The sequence below is a fragment of the Oncorhynchus masou genome, chromosome 12 (assembly GCF_036934945.1).
Source record: "Oncorhynchus masou masou isolate Uvic2021 chromosome 12, UVic_Omas_1.1, whole genome shotgun sequence".
In the NCBI taxonomy this organism is placed as follows: domain Eukaryota; kingdom Metazoa; phylum Chordata; class Actinopteri; order Salmoniformes; family Salmonidae; genus Oncorhynchus; species Oncorhynchus masou.
Window position 1 is genome coordinate 24,838,068 of NC_088223.1, and position 17,900 is coordinate 24,855,967.

Genomic DNA, 17,900 nt, shown 5'->3' on the forward strand with positions numbered 1-17,900 from the left:
CCTCCAGACTTACAGCCTTGGAGTTAGTGTCAGATGAGATGCCGAGTGCCCCCCCACCCCCCCACCACCACCACACACCCTCCAGACTTACAGCCTTGGAGTTAGTGTCAGATGAGATGCCTAGTGCCCCCCCACCCCCCCACCACCGCCACACACCCTCCAGACTTACAGCCTTGGAGTTAGTGTCAGATGAGATGCCGAGTGCACCCCCCACCACCACCACACACCCTCCAGACTTACAGCCTTGGAGTTAGTGTCAGATGAGATGCCTAGTGCCCCACCACACACCCTCCAGACTTACAGCCTTGGAGTTAGTGTCAGATGAGATGCCTAGCGCCCCACCACACACCCTCCAGACTTACAGCCTTGGAGTTAGTGTCAGATGAGATGTCCAGTGCCTCCCCCCCACCACCACACACCCTCCAGACTTACAGCCTTGGAGTTAGTGTCAGATGAGATGCCCAGTGCCCCCCCCCCACCACCACCCCCACCACCACCACACACCCTCCAGACTTACAGCCTTGGAGTTAGTGTCAGATGAGATGCCTAGTGCCCCACCACACACCCTCCAGACTTACAGCCTTGGAGTTAGTTTCAGATGAGATGCCTAGTGCCCCACCACACACCCTCCAGACTTACAGCCTTGGAGTGAGTGTCAGATGAGATGCCCAGTGCCTCCCCCCCCCCCACCACCACACACCCTCCAGACTTACAGCCTTGGAGTTCGTGTCAGATGAGATGCCCAGTGCCTCCCCCCCCCCACCACACACCCTCCAGACTTACAGCCTTGGAGTTAGTGTCAGATGAGATGCCCAGCGCCCCCCACCACCACCACACACCCTCCAGACTTACAGCCTTGGAGTTAGTGTAAGATGAGATGCCCAGTGCCCCCCCCCCCCACCACCACACACCCTCCAGACTTACAGCCTTGGAGTTAGTGTCAGATGAGATGCCCAGTGCCCCCCACCACCACCACACACCCTCCAGACTTACAGCCTTGGAGTTAGTGTCAGATGAGATGCCCAGTGCCCCCCACCCCCACCACCACCACACACGCTCCAGATTTACAGCCTTGGAGTTAGTGTCAGATGAGATGCCTAGTGCCCCCCACCCCCCACCACCACCACCACACACCCTCCAGACTTACAGCCTTGGAGTTAATGTCAGATGAGATGCCCAGTGCCCCCCCACCACCACCACACACCCTCCAGACTTACAGCCTTGGAGTTAGTGTCACATGAGATGCCTAGTGCCCCACCACACACCCTCCAGACTTACAGCCTTGGAGTTAGTGTCAGATGAGATGCCTAGCGCCCCACCACACACCCTCCAGACTTACAGCCTTGGAGTTAGTGTCAGATGAGATGCCTAGTGCCCCACCACACACCCTCCAGACTTACAGCCTTGGAGTTAGTTTCAGATGAGATGCCTAGTGCCCCACCACACACCCTCCAGACTTACAGCCTTGGAGTTGGAGTGAGTGTCAGATGAGATGCCCAGTGCCTCCCCCCCCCCCACCACCACACACCCTCCAGACTTACAGCCTTGGAGTTCGTGTCAGATGAGATGCCCAGTGCCTCCCCCCCCCCACCACACACCCTCCAGACTTACAGCCTTGGAGTTAGTGTCAGATGAGATGCCCAGCGCCCCCCACCACCACCACACACCCTCCAGACTTACAGCCTTGGAGTTAGTGTAAGATGAGATGCCCAGTGCCCCCCCCCCCCCCACCACCACACACCCTCCAGACTTACAGCCTTGGAGTTAGTGTCAGATGAGATGCCCAGTGCCCCCCCACCACCACCACACACCCTCCAGACTTACAGCCTTGGAGTTAGTGTCAGATGAGATGCCCAGTGCCCCCCCACCCCCCCACCACCACCACACACGCTCCAGATTTACAGCCTTGGAGTTAGTGTCAGATGAGATGCCTAGTGCCCCCCCACCCCCCCACCACCACCACCACACACCCTCCAGACTTACAGCCTTGGAGTTAATGTCAGATGAGATGCCCAGTGCCCCCCCCACCACCACCACACACCCTCCAGACTTACAGCCTTGGAGTTAGTGTCACATGAGATGCCTAGTGCCCCACCACACACCCTCCAGACTTACAGCCTTGGAGTTAGTGTCAGATGAGATGCCTAGCGCCCCACCACACACCCTCCAGACTTACAGCCTTGGAGTTAGTGTCAGATGAGATGCCCAGTGCCCCCCCACCCCCCCCACCACCACCACACACCCTCCAGATTTACAGCCTTGGAGTTAGTGTCAGATGAGATGCCTAGTGCCCCCCACCCCCCACCACCACCACCACACACCCTCCAGACTTACAGCCTTGGAGTTAGTATCAGATGAGATGCCCAGTGCCCCCCCACCACCACCACACACCCTCCAGACTTACAGCCTTGGAGTTAATGTCAGATGAGATGCCCAGTGCCCCCCACCACCACCACACACCCTCCAGACTTACAGCCTTGGAGTTCGTGTCAGATGAGATGCCCAGTGCCCCACCACCACCACCACACACCCTCCAGATTTACAGCCTTGGAGTTAGTGTCAGATGAGATGCCTAGTGCCCCCCACCCCCCCACCACCACCACCACACACCCTCCAGACTTACAGCCTTGGAGTTAATGTCAGATGAGATGCCCAGTGCCCCCCCCACCACCACCACACACCCTCCAGATTTACAGCCTTGGAGTTAGTGTCACATGAGATGCCTAGTGCCCCACCACACACCCTCCAGACTTACAGCCTTGGAGTTAGTGTCAGATGAGATGCCTAGCGCCCCACCACACACCCTCCAGACTTACAGCCTTGGAGTTAGTGTCAGATGAGATGCCCAGTGCCCCCCACCCCCCACCACCACCACACACCCTCCAGATTTACAGCCTTGGAGTTAGTGTCAGATGAGATGCCTAGTGCCCCCCACCCCCCACCACCACCACCACACACCCTCCAGACTTACAGCCTTGGAGTTAGTATCAGATGAGATGCCCAGTGCCCCCCACCACCACCACACACCCTCCAGACTTACAGCCTTGGAGTTAATGTCAGATGAGATGCCCAGTGCCCCCCCCACCACCACCACACACCCTCCAGACTTACAGCCTTGGAGTTCGTGTCAGATGAGATGCCCAGTGCCCCACCACCACCACCACACACCCTCCAGACTTACAGCCTTGGAGTTAGTGTCAGATGAGATGCCGAGTGCCCCCCACCCCCCACCACCACCACACACCCTCCAGACTTACAGCCTTGGAGTTAGTGTCAGATGAGATGCCTAGTGCCCCCCACCCCCCACCACCGCCACACACCCTCCAGACTTACAGCCTTGGAGTTAGTGTCAGATGAGATGCCGAGTGCACCCCCACCACCACCACACACCCTCCAGACTTACAGCCTTGGAGTTAGTGTCAGATGAGATGCCTAGTGCCCCACCACACACCCTCCAGACTTACAGCCTTGGAGTTAGTGTCAGATGAGATGCCTAGCGCCCCACCACACACCCTCCAGACTTACAGCCTTGGAGTTAGTGTCAGATGAGATGTCCAGTGCCTCCCCCCCACCACCACACACCCTCCAGACTTACAGCCTTGGAGTTAGTGTCACATGAGATGCCCAGTGCCCCCCCCCCCCACCACCCCCCACCACCACCACACACCCTCCAGACTTACAGCCTTGGAGTTAGTGTCAGATGAGATGCCTAGTGCCCCACCACACACCCTCCAGACTTACAGCCTTGGAGTTAGTGTCAGATGAGATGCCTAGCGCCCCACCACACACCCTCCAGACTTACAGCCTTGGAGTTAGTGTCAGATGAGATGTCCAGTGCCTCCCCCCCCCCACCACCACACACCCTCCAGACTTACAGCCTTGGAGTTAGTGTCAGATGAGATGCCCAGTGCCCCCCCCCCACCACCCCCACCACCACCACACACCCTCCAGACTTACAGCCTTGGAGTTAGTGTCAGATGAGATGCCCAGTGCCTCCCCACCCCCCCACCACCACCACACACCCTCCAGACTTACAGCCTTGGAGTTAGTGTCAGATGAGATGCCCAGTGCCCCCCCCCACCACCACCCCCACCACCACCACACACCCTCCAGACTTACAGCCTTGGAGTTAGTGTCAGATGAGATGCCCAGTGCCTCCCCACCCCCCCCCCACCACCACACACCCTCCAGACTTACAGCCTTGGAGTTAGTGTCAGATGAGATGCCCAGTGCCCCCCCCCCCCCCACCACCACCCCCACCACCACCACACACCCTCCAGACTTACAGCCTTGGAGTTAGTGTCAGATGAGATGCCCAGTGCCCCCCCACCACCACCACACACCCTCCAGACTTACAGCCTTGGAGTTCGTGTCAGATGAGATGCCCAGTGCCCCACCACCACCACCACACACCCTCCAGACTTACAGCCTTGGAGTTAGTGTCAGATGAGATGCCGAGTGCCCCCCCACCCCCCCACCACCACCACACACCCTCCAGACTTACAGCCTTGGAGTTAGTGTCAGATGAGATGCCTAGTGCCCCCCCACCCCCACCACCGCCACACACCCTCCAGACTTACAGCCTTGGAGTTAGTGTCAGATGAGATGCCGAGTGCACCCCCCACCACCACCACACACCCTCCAGACTTACAGCCTTGGAGTTAGTGTCAGATGAGATGCCTAGTGCCCCACCACACACCCTCCAGACTTACAGCCTTGGAGTTAGTGTCAGATGAGATGCCTAGCGCCCCACCACACACCCTCCAGACTTACAGCCTTGGAGTTAGTGTCAGATGAGATGTCCAGTGCCTCCCCCCCCACCACCACACACCCTCCAGACTTACAGCCTTGGAGTTAGTGTCAGATGAGATGCCCAGTGCCCCCCCCCCCACCACCACCCCCCACCACCACCACACACCCTCCAGACTTACAGCCTTGGAGTTAGTGTCAGATGAGATGCCTAGTGCCCCACCACACACCCTCCAGACTTACAGCCTTGGAGTTAGTGTCAGATGAGATGCCTAGCGCCCCACCACACACCCTCCAGACTTACAGCCTTGGAGTTAGTGTCAGATGAGATGTCCAGTGCCTCCCCCCCACCACCACACACCCTCCAGACTTACAGCCTTGGAGTTAGTGTCAGATGAGATGCCCAGTGCCCCCCCCCCCACCACCACCCCCACCACCACCACACACCCTCCAGACTTACAGCCTTGGAGTTAGTGTTAGATGAGATGCCCAGTGCCTCCCCCCCCCCCCCACCACCACACACCCTCCAGACTTACAGCCTTGGAGTTAGTGTCAGATGAGATGCCCAGTGCCCCCCCCCCCCACCACCACCCCCCACCACCACCACACACCCTCCAGACTTACAGCCTTGGAGTTAGTGTCAGATGAGATGCCCAGTGCCTCCCCACCCCCCACCACCCCCACCACCACCACACACCCTCCAGACTTACAGCCTTGGAGTTAGTGTCAGATGAGATGCAAAGTGCCCCCCCCCCCCCACCACCACCCCCACCACCACCACACACCCTCCAGACTTACAGCCTTGGAGTTAGTGTCAGATGAGATGCCCAGTGCCTCCCCACCCCCCCCCCCACCACCACCACACACCCTCCAGACTTACAGCCTTGGAGTTAGTGTCAGATGAGATGCCCAGCGCCCCCCACCACCACCACACACCCTCCAGACTTACAGCCTTGGAGTTAGTGTCAGATGAGATGCCCAGTGCCCCACCACACACCCTCCAGACTTACAGCCTTGGAGTTAGTGTCAGATGAGATGCCCAGGTCCTCCCCACACCCCCCCCCACCACCACCACCACCACACACCCTCCAGACTTACAGCCTTGGAGTTAGTGTCAGATGAGATGCCCAGTGCCCCCCCCCCCCCCCCCACCACCACCACCACACACCCTCCAGACTTACAGCCTTGGAGTTAATGTCAGATGAGATGCCCAGTGCCCCCCACCACCCACCCCCACACACCCTCCAGATGTACAGCCTTGGAGTTAGTGTCAGATGAGATGCCCAGTGCCCCACCACCCCCACCACCACCACACACCCTCCAGACTTACAGCCTTGGAGTTAGTGTCAGATGAGATGCCTAGTGCCCCACCACACACCCTCCAGACTTACAGCCTTGGAGTTAGTGTCAGATGAGATGCCCAGTGCCCCCCCCCCCCACCACCACCACCACACACCCTCCAGACTTACAGCCTTGGAGTTAGTGTCAGATGAGATGCCCAGTGCCCCACCACCCCCTCACCACCACCACACACCCTCCAGACTTACAGCCTTGGAGTTAGTGTCAGATGAGATGCCTAGTGCCCCACCACACACCCTCCAGACTTACAGCCTTGGAGTTAGTGTCAGATGAGATGCCCAGTGCCTCCCCCCCCACCATCACCACACACCCTCCAGACTTACAGCCTTGGAGTTAGTGTCAGATGAGATGCCTAGTGCCCCCCACCCCCACCACCACCACACACCCTCCAGACTTACAGCCTTAGAGTTAGAGTCAGATGAGATGCCCAGTGCTTTCTCCAGACTGGTCCGGTACTTGTCCATACGCAGGGAGAAGTCTCTGTAGTGTTTGTCCACCACCGTCACCCACTTCTTTATCTCCACAGCGTGACTATGGCCCTTATCACAGAAACCATCTGCTAGCTGGATCAGCAGCTTCACACGCTCTTTGGTTTGCTGGGGGAAGGGGGTGAGAGTGAGAGAGAAGGAGAGGGCTCAATTTTAAACGTGTAATGCTAGGTTTCAAAAACATTATGAAGTAAAGATCTGTGTCTACATAGTTCCTCCTGTCTGTCTGTCCGTCCGTCCGTCCGTCCGTCTGTCTGTACGTCTGTCTGTGTGTACGTCTGTGCATGCGTGTTCCTTCCTACCCTGGCTGTGATGTGGAAGTCTTCGTGCTCCTTCAGCAGCTCCTGTGTGTGGTGGATACTGGAGCCGGTGGAGGTGTGTGTTGACAGGTAGAACTCTCCCGTGTCATGGATCCACTCCAGAGCCTGGGGACACACACAGATATCATTGAGGTGGACATTGGGGTAGAGAGATAGACAGAGGTTACAGATGAGCTGACAGAAAACAAAAGACAAAAAGAGAGGTAGAGAGAGAGAGAGTGAGTGAGTGAGTGAGTGAGTGAGTGAGTGAGTGAGTGAGTGAGTGAGTGAGAGAGAGGGGCAGAGAGAGAGAGGGGCAGAGAGAGAGAGAGAGAGGGGGCAGAGAGAGAGAGTGAGAACGAAAGAGAGAGAGAGGGGCAGAGAGAGAGAGAGAGGGGCATAGAGAGAGAGAGAGAGAGAGAGAGAGAGAGAGAGAGAGAGAGAGAGAGAGAGAGAGGGAAAGAGAGAGGGGCAGATAGAGAGAGAGGGGCAGAGAGAGAGAGAGAGGGACATAGAGAGAGAGAGAGGGGAAAGAGAGAGGGGCAGAGAGAGAGAGAGGGGCAGAGAGAGAGAGAGAGGGGCATAGAGAGAGAGAGAGAGGGAAAGAGAGAGGGGCAGAGAGAGAGAGGGGCAGAGAGAGAGAGAGAGGGGCATAGAGAGAGAGAGGGAAAGAGAGAGGGGCAGAGAGAGAGAGAGAGGGGCAGAGAGAGAGAGAGAGGGGCAGAGCGAGAGGGGGGGCATAGAGAGAGAGTGAGAACGAGAGAGAGAGAGAGGGGCAGAGAGAGAGAGAGAGAGAGAGGGGGCATAGAGAGAGAGTGAGAACGAGAGAGAGAGGGGCAGAGAGAGAGAGAGGGGGGGGGGGCAGAGAGAGAGTGAGAAAGAGAGAGAGAGAGAAGACAGGCTATGTGCTCACTGCCCACAAAATGAGGTGGAAACTGAGCTGCACTTCCTAACCTCCTGCCCAATGTATAACCATATTAGAGAGACATATTTCCCTCAGATTACACAGATCCACAAAGAATTCGAAAACAAATCCAATTTTGAAAAACTCCCATATCTACTGGGTGAAATTCCACAGTGTGCCATCAGAGCAGCAAGATTTGTGACCTGTTGCCACGAGAAAAGGGCAACCAGTGAGGAACAAACACCATTGTGTCCTTTCAAATTTGTACCTTGTAAAAACACTGTATATATATATAATATGACATTTTCAATGTCTTTATTGTTTTGAAACTTCTGTATGTGTGATGTCTACTGTTCATTTTTATTGTTTACCTTACTTGCTTTGGCAATGTTAACACATGTTTCCCATGCCAATAAAGCCCCTTGAATTGAATTGAATTGAGAGAGCAAGAGAGGCAGAGAGAGAGAGAGAGAGGGGGCAGAGAGATAGAGAAAGAGAGTGGGAGAGAGAGAGAGAGAGAGAGAGAGAGAGAGAGAGAGAGAGAGAGAGAGAGAGAGAGGGGAAGAGAGAGAGAGAGGGGCAGAGAGAGTGAGAGAGAGAGAGAGAGAGAGAGAGAGGCAGAGAGAGAGATAGAGAAAGTGAGAGTGAGATAGAGAGAGAGGGACAGAGAGAGAGAGAGGGGCAGAGAGAGAGAGGGTCAGAGAGAGAGAGAGAGAGAGAGAGAGAGAGAGGGGGCAGAGAGAGAGTGAGAGAGAGAGAGAGAGAGAGAGAGAGAGAGGGGGGGAGAGGGAGACACAGAGAGAGAGGCAGAGAGAGAGAGGTAGCGAGAGAGAGAGAGAGAGAGAGAGAGAGAGAGAGAAATAGAGGGGCAGAGAGAGAGAGTGAGAAAGAGAGAGAGAGAGGGGCAGAGAGCGTGAGAGGTAGAGAGAGAGAGAGAGACAGAGATCGAGAGAGAGGTAGAGAGAGAGAGAGAGAGTGACAGAGTGAGAGAGAGAGAGAGAGAGAGAGAGAGGGGCAGAGAGAGAGGCATAGAGAGAGAGAGAGAGAGAGAGAGAGAGAGAGAGAGAGAGAGAGAGAGAGAGAGAGAGAGAGAGAGAGGGGCAGAGAGAGAGAGAGAGAGAGAGAGAGGGGGTGAGAAAGAGTTTTCCAGTAACAATGAAAATACAGAAAAGATCATTAAAATTTTGGCTACATCTGAATTCAAGTCCATATTCAAGTCTGCAATTTAAATCACTTCAAACCCAAGAGCTGAGCCCAGAAACGAGCCCTCTCAGTCAGCTGGTGTTGGACCTCACCAACCGAGCTGACCCCAGCACTGCTTCAAAAGAAAGAATTCCAATAAGCAAAATCATGAACCAATCAAAGGAATCATATTTACAACATTGGAAAAATGAAACAAAATCCCAAAGCTGACAAAATTGCTATCTGACCCTAAACAGAGAATATGAATTGGCTGATTATCTCTCCTCTGTCAGGGATACGAAGCAGAGACAGATCATTACCAAGTACAGGCTGAGTGACCACCGATTGGCAATAGAAACCGGCAGACATAAAAAGACATGGCTACCCAAAGAGGAGCGTGTATGTGGTTACTGCATAACAGGGGAGGTAGAGACAGAGATGCACTTTCTCCTTTACTGTGATAAATATTCCTCACAAAGAGATTCATTATTCACAGAAATGACAACACATTTTCCACATTTTTACAAATTGAACCCAGAGGAAAAACTAAGAATATTCATGGGCGAAGGAGCAATGGCTCCTCTTACAGCCAAATATGTATTTTCCTGCCATAGCTTGAGGGACACTGAATAATAACCAGGCCCAGGGACATGTACTAGTCTGTGGCGACCTAAATGCCAGAACCGGACAAGAACCTGACACCCTCAGCACACAGGGGGACAAACACCTGCCTGGAGGTGACAGCATTCCCTCCCCCGTATGCCCCCCTAGGCACAACTATGACAATATAACCAACGAAAACGGGTCACAACTCCTGCAGCTCTGTCGCACGCTGGGTATGTACATAGTCAATGGGAGGCTTCGAGGGGACTCCTATGGTAGGTACACCTATAGCTCATCTCTTGGCAGTAGTACTGTAGACTACTTTATCACTGACCTCAACCCAGAGTCTCTCAGAGCGTTCACAGTCTGCCCACTGACACCCCTATCAGACCACAGCAGAATCACAGTCTACCTAAACAGAGCAATACTCAATCATGAGGCATCAAAGCCAAAGGAACTGAGTAACATTAAGAAATGCTATAGATGGAAGGAATGCAGTTTGGAAACCTACCAAAAAACAATTAGGCAACAACAAATTCAATCCCTTTTAGACAATTTCCTGGGTAAAACGTTCCACTGTAATAGTGAAGGTGTAAACTTGGCAGTAGAAAATCTTAACAGTATATTTGACCTCTCAGCTTCCCTATCAAATCTAAAAATCTCAAATAGAAAACCGAAGAAAATTAACAACAATGACAAATGGTTTGATGAAGAATGCAAAAATCTAAGAAAGAAATTGAGAAACCTGTCCAACCAAAAACATAAAGACCCGGAAAACCTGAGTCTACGCCTTCACTATGGTGAATCACTAAAACAATACAGAAATACACTATGGAAAAAGAAGGAACAGCATGTCAGAAATCAGCTCAATGTAATTGAAGAATCCATAGACTCTAACCACTTCTGGGAAAATTGGAAAACACTAAACAAACAACAACACAAAGAATTATCTATCCAAAATGGAGATGTATGGGTAAACCACTTCTCCAATCTTTTTGGCTCTATAACAAAGAATAAAGAGCAAAAACATATACATGATCAAATACAGATCTTAGAATCAACTATTAAAGACTACCAGAACCCACTGGATTCTCCAATTACATTGAATGAGTTAAAGGACAAAATAAAAAACACACACATTTCTTCACACAAGGTCGTGGAGTTAGACAGGGATGCAGCTTAAGCCCCACCCTCTTCAACATATATATCAACGAACTGGCGCGGGCACTAGAAAAGTCTGCAGCACCCGGCCTCACCCTACTAGAATCCGAAGTCAAATGTCTGCTGTTTGCTGATGATCTGGTACTTCTGTCACCAACCAAGGAGGGCCTACAGCAGCACCTAGATTTTATGCACAGATTCTGTCAGACCTGGGCCCTGACAGTAAATCTCAGTAAGACCAAAATAATGGTGTTCCAAAAAAGGTCCAGTCACCAGGACCACAAATACAAATTCCATCTAGACACTGTTTCCCTAGAGCACACAAAAAACTATACATACCTTGGCCTAAACATCAGCGCCACAGGTAACTTCCACAAAGCTGTGAACGATCTGAGAGACAAGGCAAGAAGGGCATTCTATGCCATCAAAAGGAACATAAATGTCAACATACCAATTAGGATCTGGCTAAAAATACTTGAATCAGTCATAGAGCCCATTGCCCTTTATGGTTGTGAGGTCTGGGGTCCGCTCACCAACCAAGACTTCACAAAATGGGACAAACACCAAATTGAGACTCTGCACGCAGAATTATGCAAAAATATCCTCCGTGTACAACGTAGAACACCAAATAATGCATGCAGAGCAGAATTAGGCCGATACCCACTAATTATCAAAATCTAGAAAAGAGCTGTTAAATTCTATAACCACCTAAAAGGAAGCGATTCCCAAACCTTCCACAACAAAGCCATCACCTACAGAGAGATGAACCTGGAGAAGAGTCCCTAAGCAAGCTGGTCCTGGGGCTCTGTTCACAAACACACCCTACAGAGCCCCAGGACAGCAGCACAATTAGACCCAACCAAATCATGAGAAAACAAAAAGATAATTACTTGACACATTGGAAAGAATTAACAAAAAAACAGAGCAAACTAGAATGCTATTTGGCCCTACACAGAGAGTACACAGCGGCAGAATACCTGACCACTGTGACTGACACAAAATTAAGGAAAGCTTTGACTATGTACAGACTCAGCGAGCATAGCCTTGCTATTGAGAAAGGCCGCCGTAGGCAGACATGGCTCTCAAGAGAAGACAGGCTATGTGCTCACTGCCCACAAAATGAGGTGGAAACTGAGCTGCACTTCCTAACCTCCTGCCCAATGTATGACCATATTAGAGAGACATATTTCCCTCAGATTACACAGATCCACAAAGAATTCGAAAACAAATCCAATTTTGAAAAACTCCCATATCTACTGGGTGAAATTCCACAGTGTGCCATCAGAGAAGCAAGATTTGTGACCTGTTGCCACGAGAAAAGGGCAACCAGTGAAGAACACGCACCATTGTAAATACAACCCATATCTATGCTTATTTATTTTATCTTGTGTCCTTTACCATTTGTACATTGTAAAAACACTGTATATATATATAATATGACATTTGTAATGTCTTTATTGTTTTGAAACTTCTGTATGTGTGATGTCTACTGTTAATTTTTATTTTTTATTTCACTTTATATATTATCTACCTTACTTGCTTTGGCAATGTTAACACATGTTTCCCATGCCAATAAAGCCCTTGAATTGAATTAACAGAGAGAGGGAGAGATGGATAGAGAGAGAGACAGAGACAGAGAGAGAGACAGAGAGAGACAGAGAGAGAGAGAGAGACAGAGACAGAGAGAGGGAGAGATACAGAGAGAGAGAGAGAGAGACAGAGAGAGAGAGGGAGAGAGGGATACAGAGAGAGAGAGAGACAGAGAGACAGAGAGAGGTAAATTGTGTGTGTACCTGTTTGGCACTGCGTTCAAACACCACGTATTGCTGACACTGGTCCAACCGTCGTCTCCTCATGGTCCAGAAGTGGAGAACACGGTTCTCTCTCTGTAACAACTCATTCAGGATGTCTGACCGCAACACAGATATTACATTCGATTATACTGTATTTGATAAAGCATTCTTCTGGAATAATATGTATGTGTGCGATACTCACTCTTGACCTGTTGTTCCGGTGCCTTGACATGGCTGAGCATCCCAGGCATGTTAACACTGTTCCTGTGCATGTACTTCAGGAACACATCAGCATTACGTCTGGCCAGGGTACATGCCTAGAGAAACACACACACAGTTAGGGACATGGGTAACAGCTGTGAGTGTGTTGGTCTCTCTGTGTGTGTATGTGTGTGTGTGTGTGTGTGTTCCTACCTTGAGAAAGGCCTCTTTCTGTTCCAGGTGTTTGCTGATCATGGGGGTGACGTGGTCTGACTCACAGTTAGGACCCAGTTTATCAGCCCCCCCACACCAGTCCTCTTCCCTCTTATACTCCTGCTCCAGGCTCTCCAACACACTGCACACCTGTTCCAGTCAGATATATACAGTACATAAACTACAGCTCCCATAATGCCACACCAGTCCTCTTCCCTCTTATACTCCTGCTCCAGGCTCTCCAACACACTGCACACCTGTTCCAGTCAGATATATACAGTACATAAACTACAGCTCCCATAATGCCACACCAGTCCTCTTCCCTCTTATACTCCTGCTCCAGGCTCTCCAACACACTGCACACCTGTTCCAGTCAGATATATACAGTACATAAACTACAGCTCCCATAATGCCACACCAGTCCTCTTCCCTCTTATACTCCTGCTCCAGGCTCTCCAACACACTGCACACCTGTTCCAGTCAGATATATACAGTACATAAACTACAGCTCCCATAATGCCACACCAGTCCTCTTCCCTCTTATACTCCTGCTCCAGGCTCTCCAACACACTGCACACCTGTTCCAGTCAGATATATACAGTACATAAACTACAGCTCCCATAATGCCACACCAGTCCTCTTCCCTCTTATACTCCTGCTCCAGGCTCTCCAACACACTGCACACCTGTTCCAGTCAGATATATACAGTACATAAACTACAGCTCCCATAATGCCACACCAGTCCTCTTCCCTCTTATACTCCTGCTCCAGGCTCTCCAACACACTGCACACCTGTTCCAGTCAGATATATACAGTACATAAACTACAGCTCCCATAATGCCACACCAGTCCTCTTCCCTCTTATACTCCTGCTCCAGGCTCTCCAACACACTGCACACCTGTTCCAGTCAGATATATACAGTACATAAACTACAGCTCCCATAATGCCACACCAGTCCTCTTCCCTCTTATACTCCTGCTCCAGGCTCTCCAACACACTGCACACCTGTTCCAGTCAGATATATACAGTACATAAACTACAGCTCCCATAATGCCACACCAGTCCTCTTCCCTCTTATACTCCTGCTCCAGGCTCTCCAACACACTGCACACCTGTTCCAGTCAGATATATACAGTACATAAACTACAGCTCCCATAATGCCACACCAGTCCTCTTCCCTCTTATACTCCTGCTCCAGGCTCTCCAACACACTGCACACCTGTTCCAGTCAGATATATACAGTACATAAACTACAGCTCCCATAATGCCACACCAGTCCTCTTCCCTCTTATACTCCTGCTCCAGGCTCTCCAACACACTGCACACCTGTTCCAGTCAGATATATACAGTACATAAACTACAGCTCCCATAATGCCACACCAGTCCTCTTCCCTCTTATACTCCTGCTCCAGGCTCTCCAACACACTGCACACCTGTTCCAGTCAGATATATACAGTACATAAACTACAGCTCCCATAATGCCACACCAGTCCTCTTCCCTCTTATACTCCTGCTCCAGGCTCTCCAACACACTGCACACCTGTTCCAGTCAGATATATACAGTACATAAACTACAGCTCCCATAATGCCACACCAGTCCTCTTCCCTCTTATACTCCTGCTCCAGGCTCTCCAACACACTGCACACCTGTTCCAGTCAGATATATACAGTACATAAACTACAGCTCCCATAATGCCACACCAGTCCTCTTCCCTCTTATACTCCTGCTCCAGGCTCTCCAACACACTGCACACCTGTTCCAGTCAGATATATACAGTACATAAACTACAGCTCCCATAATGCCACACCAGTCCTCTTCCCTCTTATACTCCTGCTCCAGGCTCTCCAACACACTGCACACCTGTTCCAGTCAGATATATACAGTACATAAACTACAGCTCCCATAATGCCACACCAGTCCTCTTCCAGTCCTCTTAGGATCAGCAATGGGTTTAAAACTTCAGTTCCCATAATGCACATTTCCAAACACCTACATACTTGTTGATCATGTAACAATATTGGCACTTTCTAGCATGTCCATCTGGTAACTGCCTACCCCTTTAGACCAGACTCAAAACGTTCCCCTGTCCCTGGCACAGTGAGGGCGCCCCCTACCTGTTCAGAGGTCTTGTAGAAGGCTACAGAGGCGTTGACCAGTTTCAGCCTGTCCTCCATCTTCAACATGAGCTGCTGCCAGTGGGACGCTACACTCTCAGCACAGTCTCTGATCAGGTCCATGTCATAGTGGTTGGCCTGGAGTAGTGCCTCAGCCTTCTGCTGCACCTGCAGAGCACTCTGGTGGGTTTTCTACGAGCAGGAGAGCAGAGAGAGAAAGGGGTTATATTATACAATACCAGATTGGGAGAAAGAGAGAAAAGAATGGAAAATAAAGATGGAAAGAGAGAGAAATGGACAGAGAGAGAGAGATAGATAGGGAGAGAGAGAGAGAGATAGATAGATAGATAGATAGATAGATAGATAGATAGAGACAGACAGAATAAATGATACATTTGTTTATCAATGTATAAGAATGAAAGTGTGTTATGTTGCGTCGTGAATGGCTGTGCTCACCTCAATGGCATGCTGGAACTGTTCGTGTTCTCTCTGTAGCTGTTCTGCTTCCTGTAGAGAACTAGCTGTGATCAGACCAGCATTCAACATAGACTCCCCATTACGGATCCATCCTAGGACCTGCACAGACCAGGAACAAGGATATAAGTTATCAGGATAGCATTTTAGTACTGTTCCCATGGGTACTTACCTGGTATTTACTATAGTGGTGTTTCTACTGGTATATAATGGGAAATAATGTGGTATCAATTGATGGTTCTGGTGTTGTAGCTGTACACACTGCTCCTGGTGTGTGTGCTCATGTGTACCTGTTTGGCTTCGGCCTGTAGGTGTCTCAGCTGTACACACTGCTCCTGGTGTGTGTGCTCATGTGTACCTGTTTGGCTTCGGCCTGTAGGTGTCTCAGCTGTACACACTGCTCCTGGTGTGTGTGTGCTCATGTGTACCTGTTTGGCTTCGGCCTGTAGGTGTCTCAGCTGTACACACTGCTCCTGGTGTGTGTGCTCATGTGTACCTGTTTGGCTTCGGCCTGTAGGTGTCTCAGCTGTACACACTGCTCCTGGTGTGTGTGTGCTCATGTGTACCTGTTTGGCTTCGGCCTGTAGGTGTCTCAGCTGTACACACTGCTCCTGGTGTGTGTGTGTGCTCATGTGTACCTGTTTGACTTCGGCCTGTAGGTGTCTCAGCTGTACACACTGCTCCTGGTGTGTGTGTGTGCTCATGTGTACCTGTTTGACTTCGGCCTGTAGGTGTCTCAGCTGTACACACTGCTCCAGGTGTCTCCTGTGTTGTTCGCCTGCTACGTCCAACTCCTGCTGCTTCTCATGGAGGAACTCCAGCAGGTCCTGAACACGAGTAGCCATGTCCACATCCCTGTCACACAGCAACTCTACACCTGGAGGGAGAGGACAGGGAGAGCCGGGAAGAGAGGGGGGATGGAAAGAGAGCGAAAGAGAGAAAGAATGTTATTCAATGTAAGCTCCGTCGGGCACATGTGTGTTGCTGCTACTCACCAGAGGCCTGTACTTCGTTGACGTACTGCAGTAGTTCCTGTCCCTGGTGGATGACGTCAAAGGTCAGGTTGTTCATGGTCAGGGCCTTGTCAGCGTGGTGCTGGAGTCTCTGTTCTGCCAGGGTCAGGTCCTCTGTATCAAACTCACTCATCTGAACAGTCAACTCCTCGTTCCACGACTCCAGGTCTGAGATGATCTGGGGGGGGGGGGGAGGGAGGATGGTGAGATATATACGGTTCCTTCAGAAAGTATTTATACCCCTTGACTTATTGCATATTTTGATGTTACAGCCTGAATTCAAAATGGAATTCATCTACACACAAAAACCCCATAATGACAAAGTGAAAACATGTTTTTCGAAATCCCTGAGTGGTTTCCGTCCTCTCCGGCAACTGAGTTAGGAAGGACACCTGTATCTTTGTAGTGACTGGGTGTATTGATACACCATCCAAAGTGTAATTAATAACTTAACCAGGCTCAAAGGGATATTCAATGTCTGCTTTTTTTTCACCCATCTACCAATAGATGCCCTTCTTTGTGCGGCGTTGGAAAACCTCCCTGGTCTTTGGGGTTTAATCTGTGTTTGAAATTCACTGCTCGACTGAGGGACCTTACAGACAATTTTATGTGTGGGGTACAGAGATGAGGCAGTCATTCAAAAAGCATGTTAAACCCTATTATTGCACACAGTCCGTGCAACTTATTATGTGACTTGTTTAGTAAATGTTTACTCCTGAACTCATTTAGGTTTGCCATAACAAAAGGGTTGAATACGTAATGACGCAAAACCTTTCAGCGTTTACATTTCTAATCATTTCTAAATATTTCTGAAAACATAATTCCATTTTGACATTGGGGTATTTTAAATTCAGACTGTAACACAACAAAATGTGGAATAAGTCAAGGGGTGTCAATACTTTCTGAAGACACTGTAGATGCAGACATGTGTGGACACACACAAGGGAGGATTCACACACACGTGTCATCGGGTAATCTAAAAACACAAGACTACGTTATCTCACTGAGCTAAAGTCTAGGCAAGGGTAGTTCACCAGACCTCCTCTGCCACACACACCCTTTCCATCCCCACCATACACTCACATCGATGGCGTCCCTTTCAAAGATGCGTAGTTGTAGAAAGAGTTCTAGTTTGATCTTCCTCTCCTGAAACAGCTCCTCCATCTGAGCCTGGGCCTCGTCCAGCTGCAGTAACACACTCTCTATGTGGTTGATGGAGCTGTTGTGGGGAGTCTTGTTACTGGAGATAGCAGAGTCCCTACCATAGGAGAGAACACACACACACACACACACACACACACACACACACACACACACACACAATGAAGAAAACGTACACACACAA

The 17,900-nt window shown here is 50.6% G+C and overlaps 1 protein-coding gene across 1 annotated transcript in view; it reads right to left on the reverse strand.

Moving 5' to 3' along the window:
* Positions 1–17,900, reverse strand: part of LOC135549744 (triple functional domain protein-like) — a 162,906-nt gene that overhangs the window by 67,404 nt on the left and 77,602 nt on the right. Inside the window, exons 16-25 of the mRNA XM_064980005.1 lie at positions 17,639–17,813; positions 16,538–16,733; positions 16,253–16,419; positions 15,525–15,644; positions 15,069–15,260; positions 12,953–13,102; positions 12,741–12,855; positions 12,539–12,654; positions 6,899–7,021; positions 6,507–6,704 (exon numbers count right to left, since the gene is read on the reverse strand). Coding sequence (XP_064836077.1) covers positions 6,507–6,704; positions 6,899–7,021; positions 12,539–12,654; positions 12,741–12,855; positions 12,953–13,102; positions 15,069–15,260; positions 15,525–15,644; positions 16,253–16,419; positions 16,538–16,733; positions 17,639–17,813 — 1,552 coding nt within the window. The remainder of the gene's footprint in view (positions 1–6,506; positions 6,705–6,898; positions 7,022–12,538; positions 12,655–12,740; positions 12,856–12,952; positions 13,103–15,068; positions 15,261–15,524; positions 15,645–16,252; positions 16,420–16,537; positions 16,734–17,638; positions 17,814–17,900) is intronic.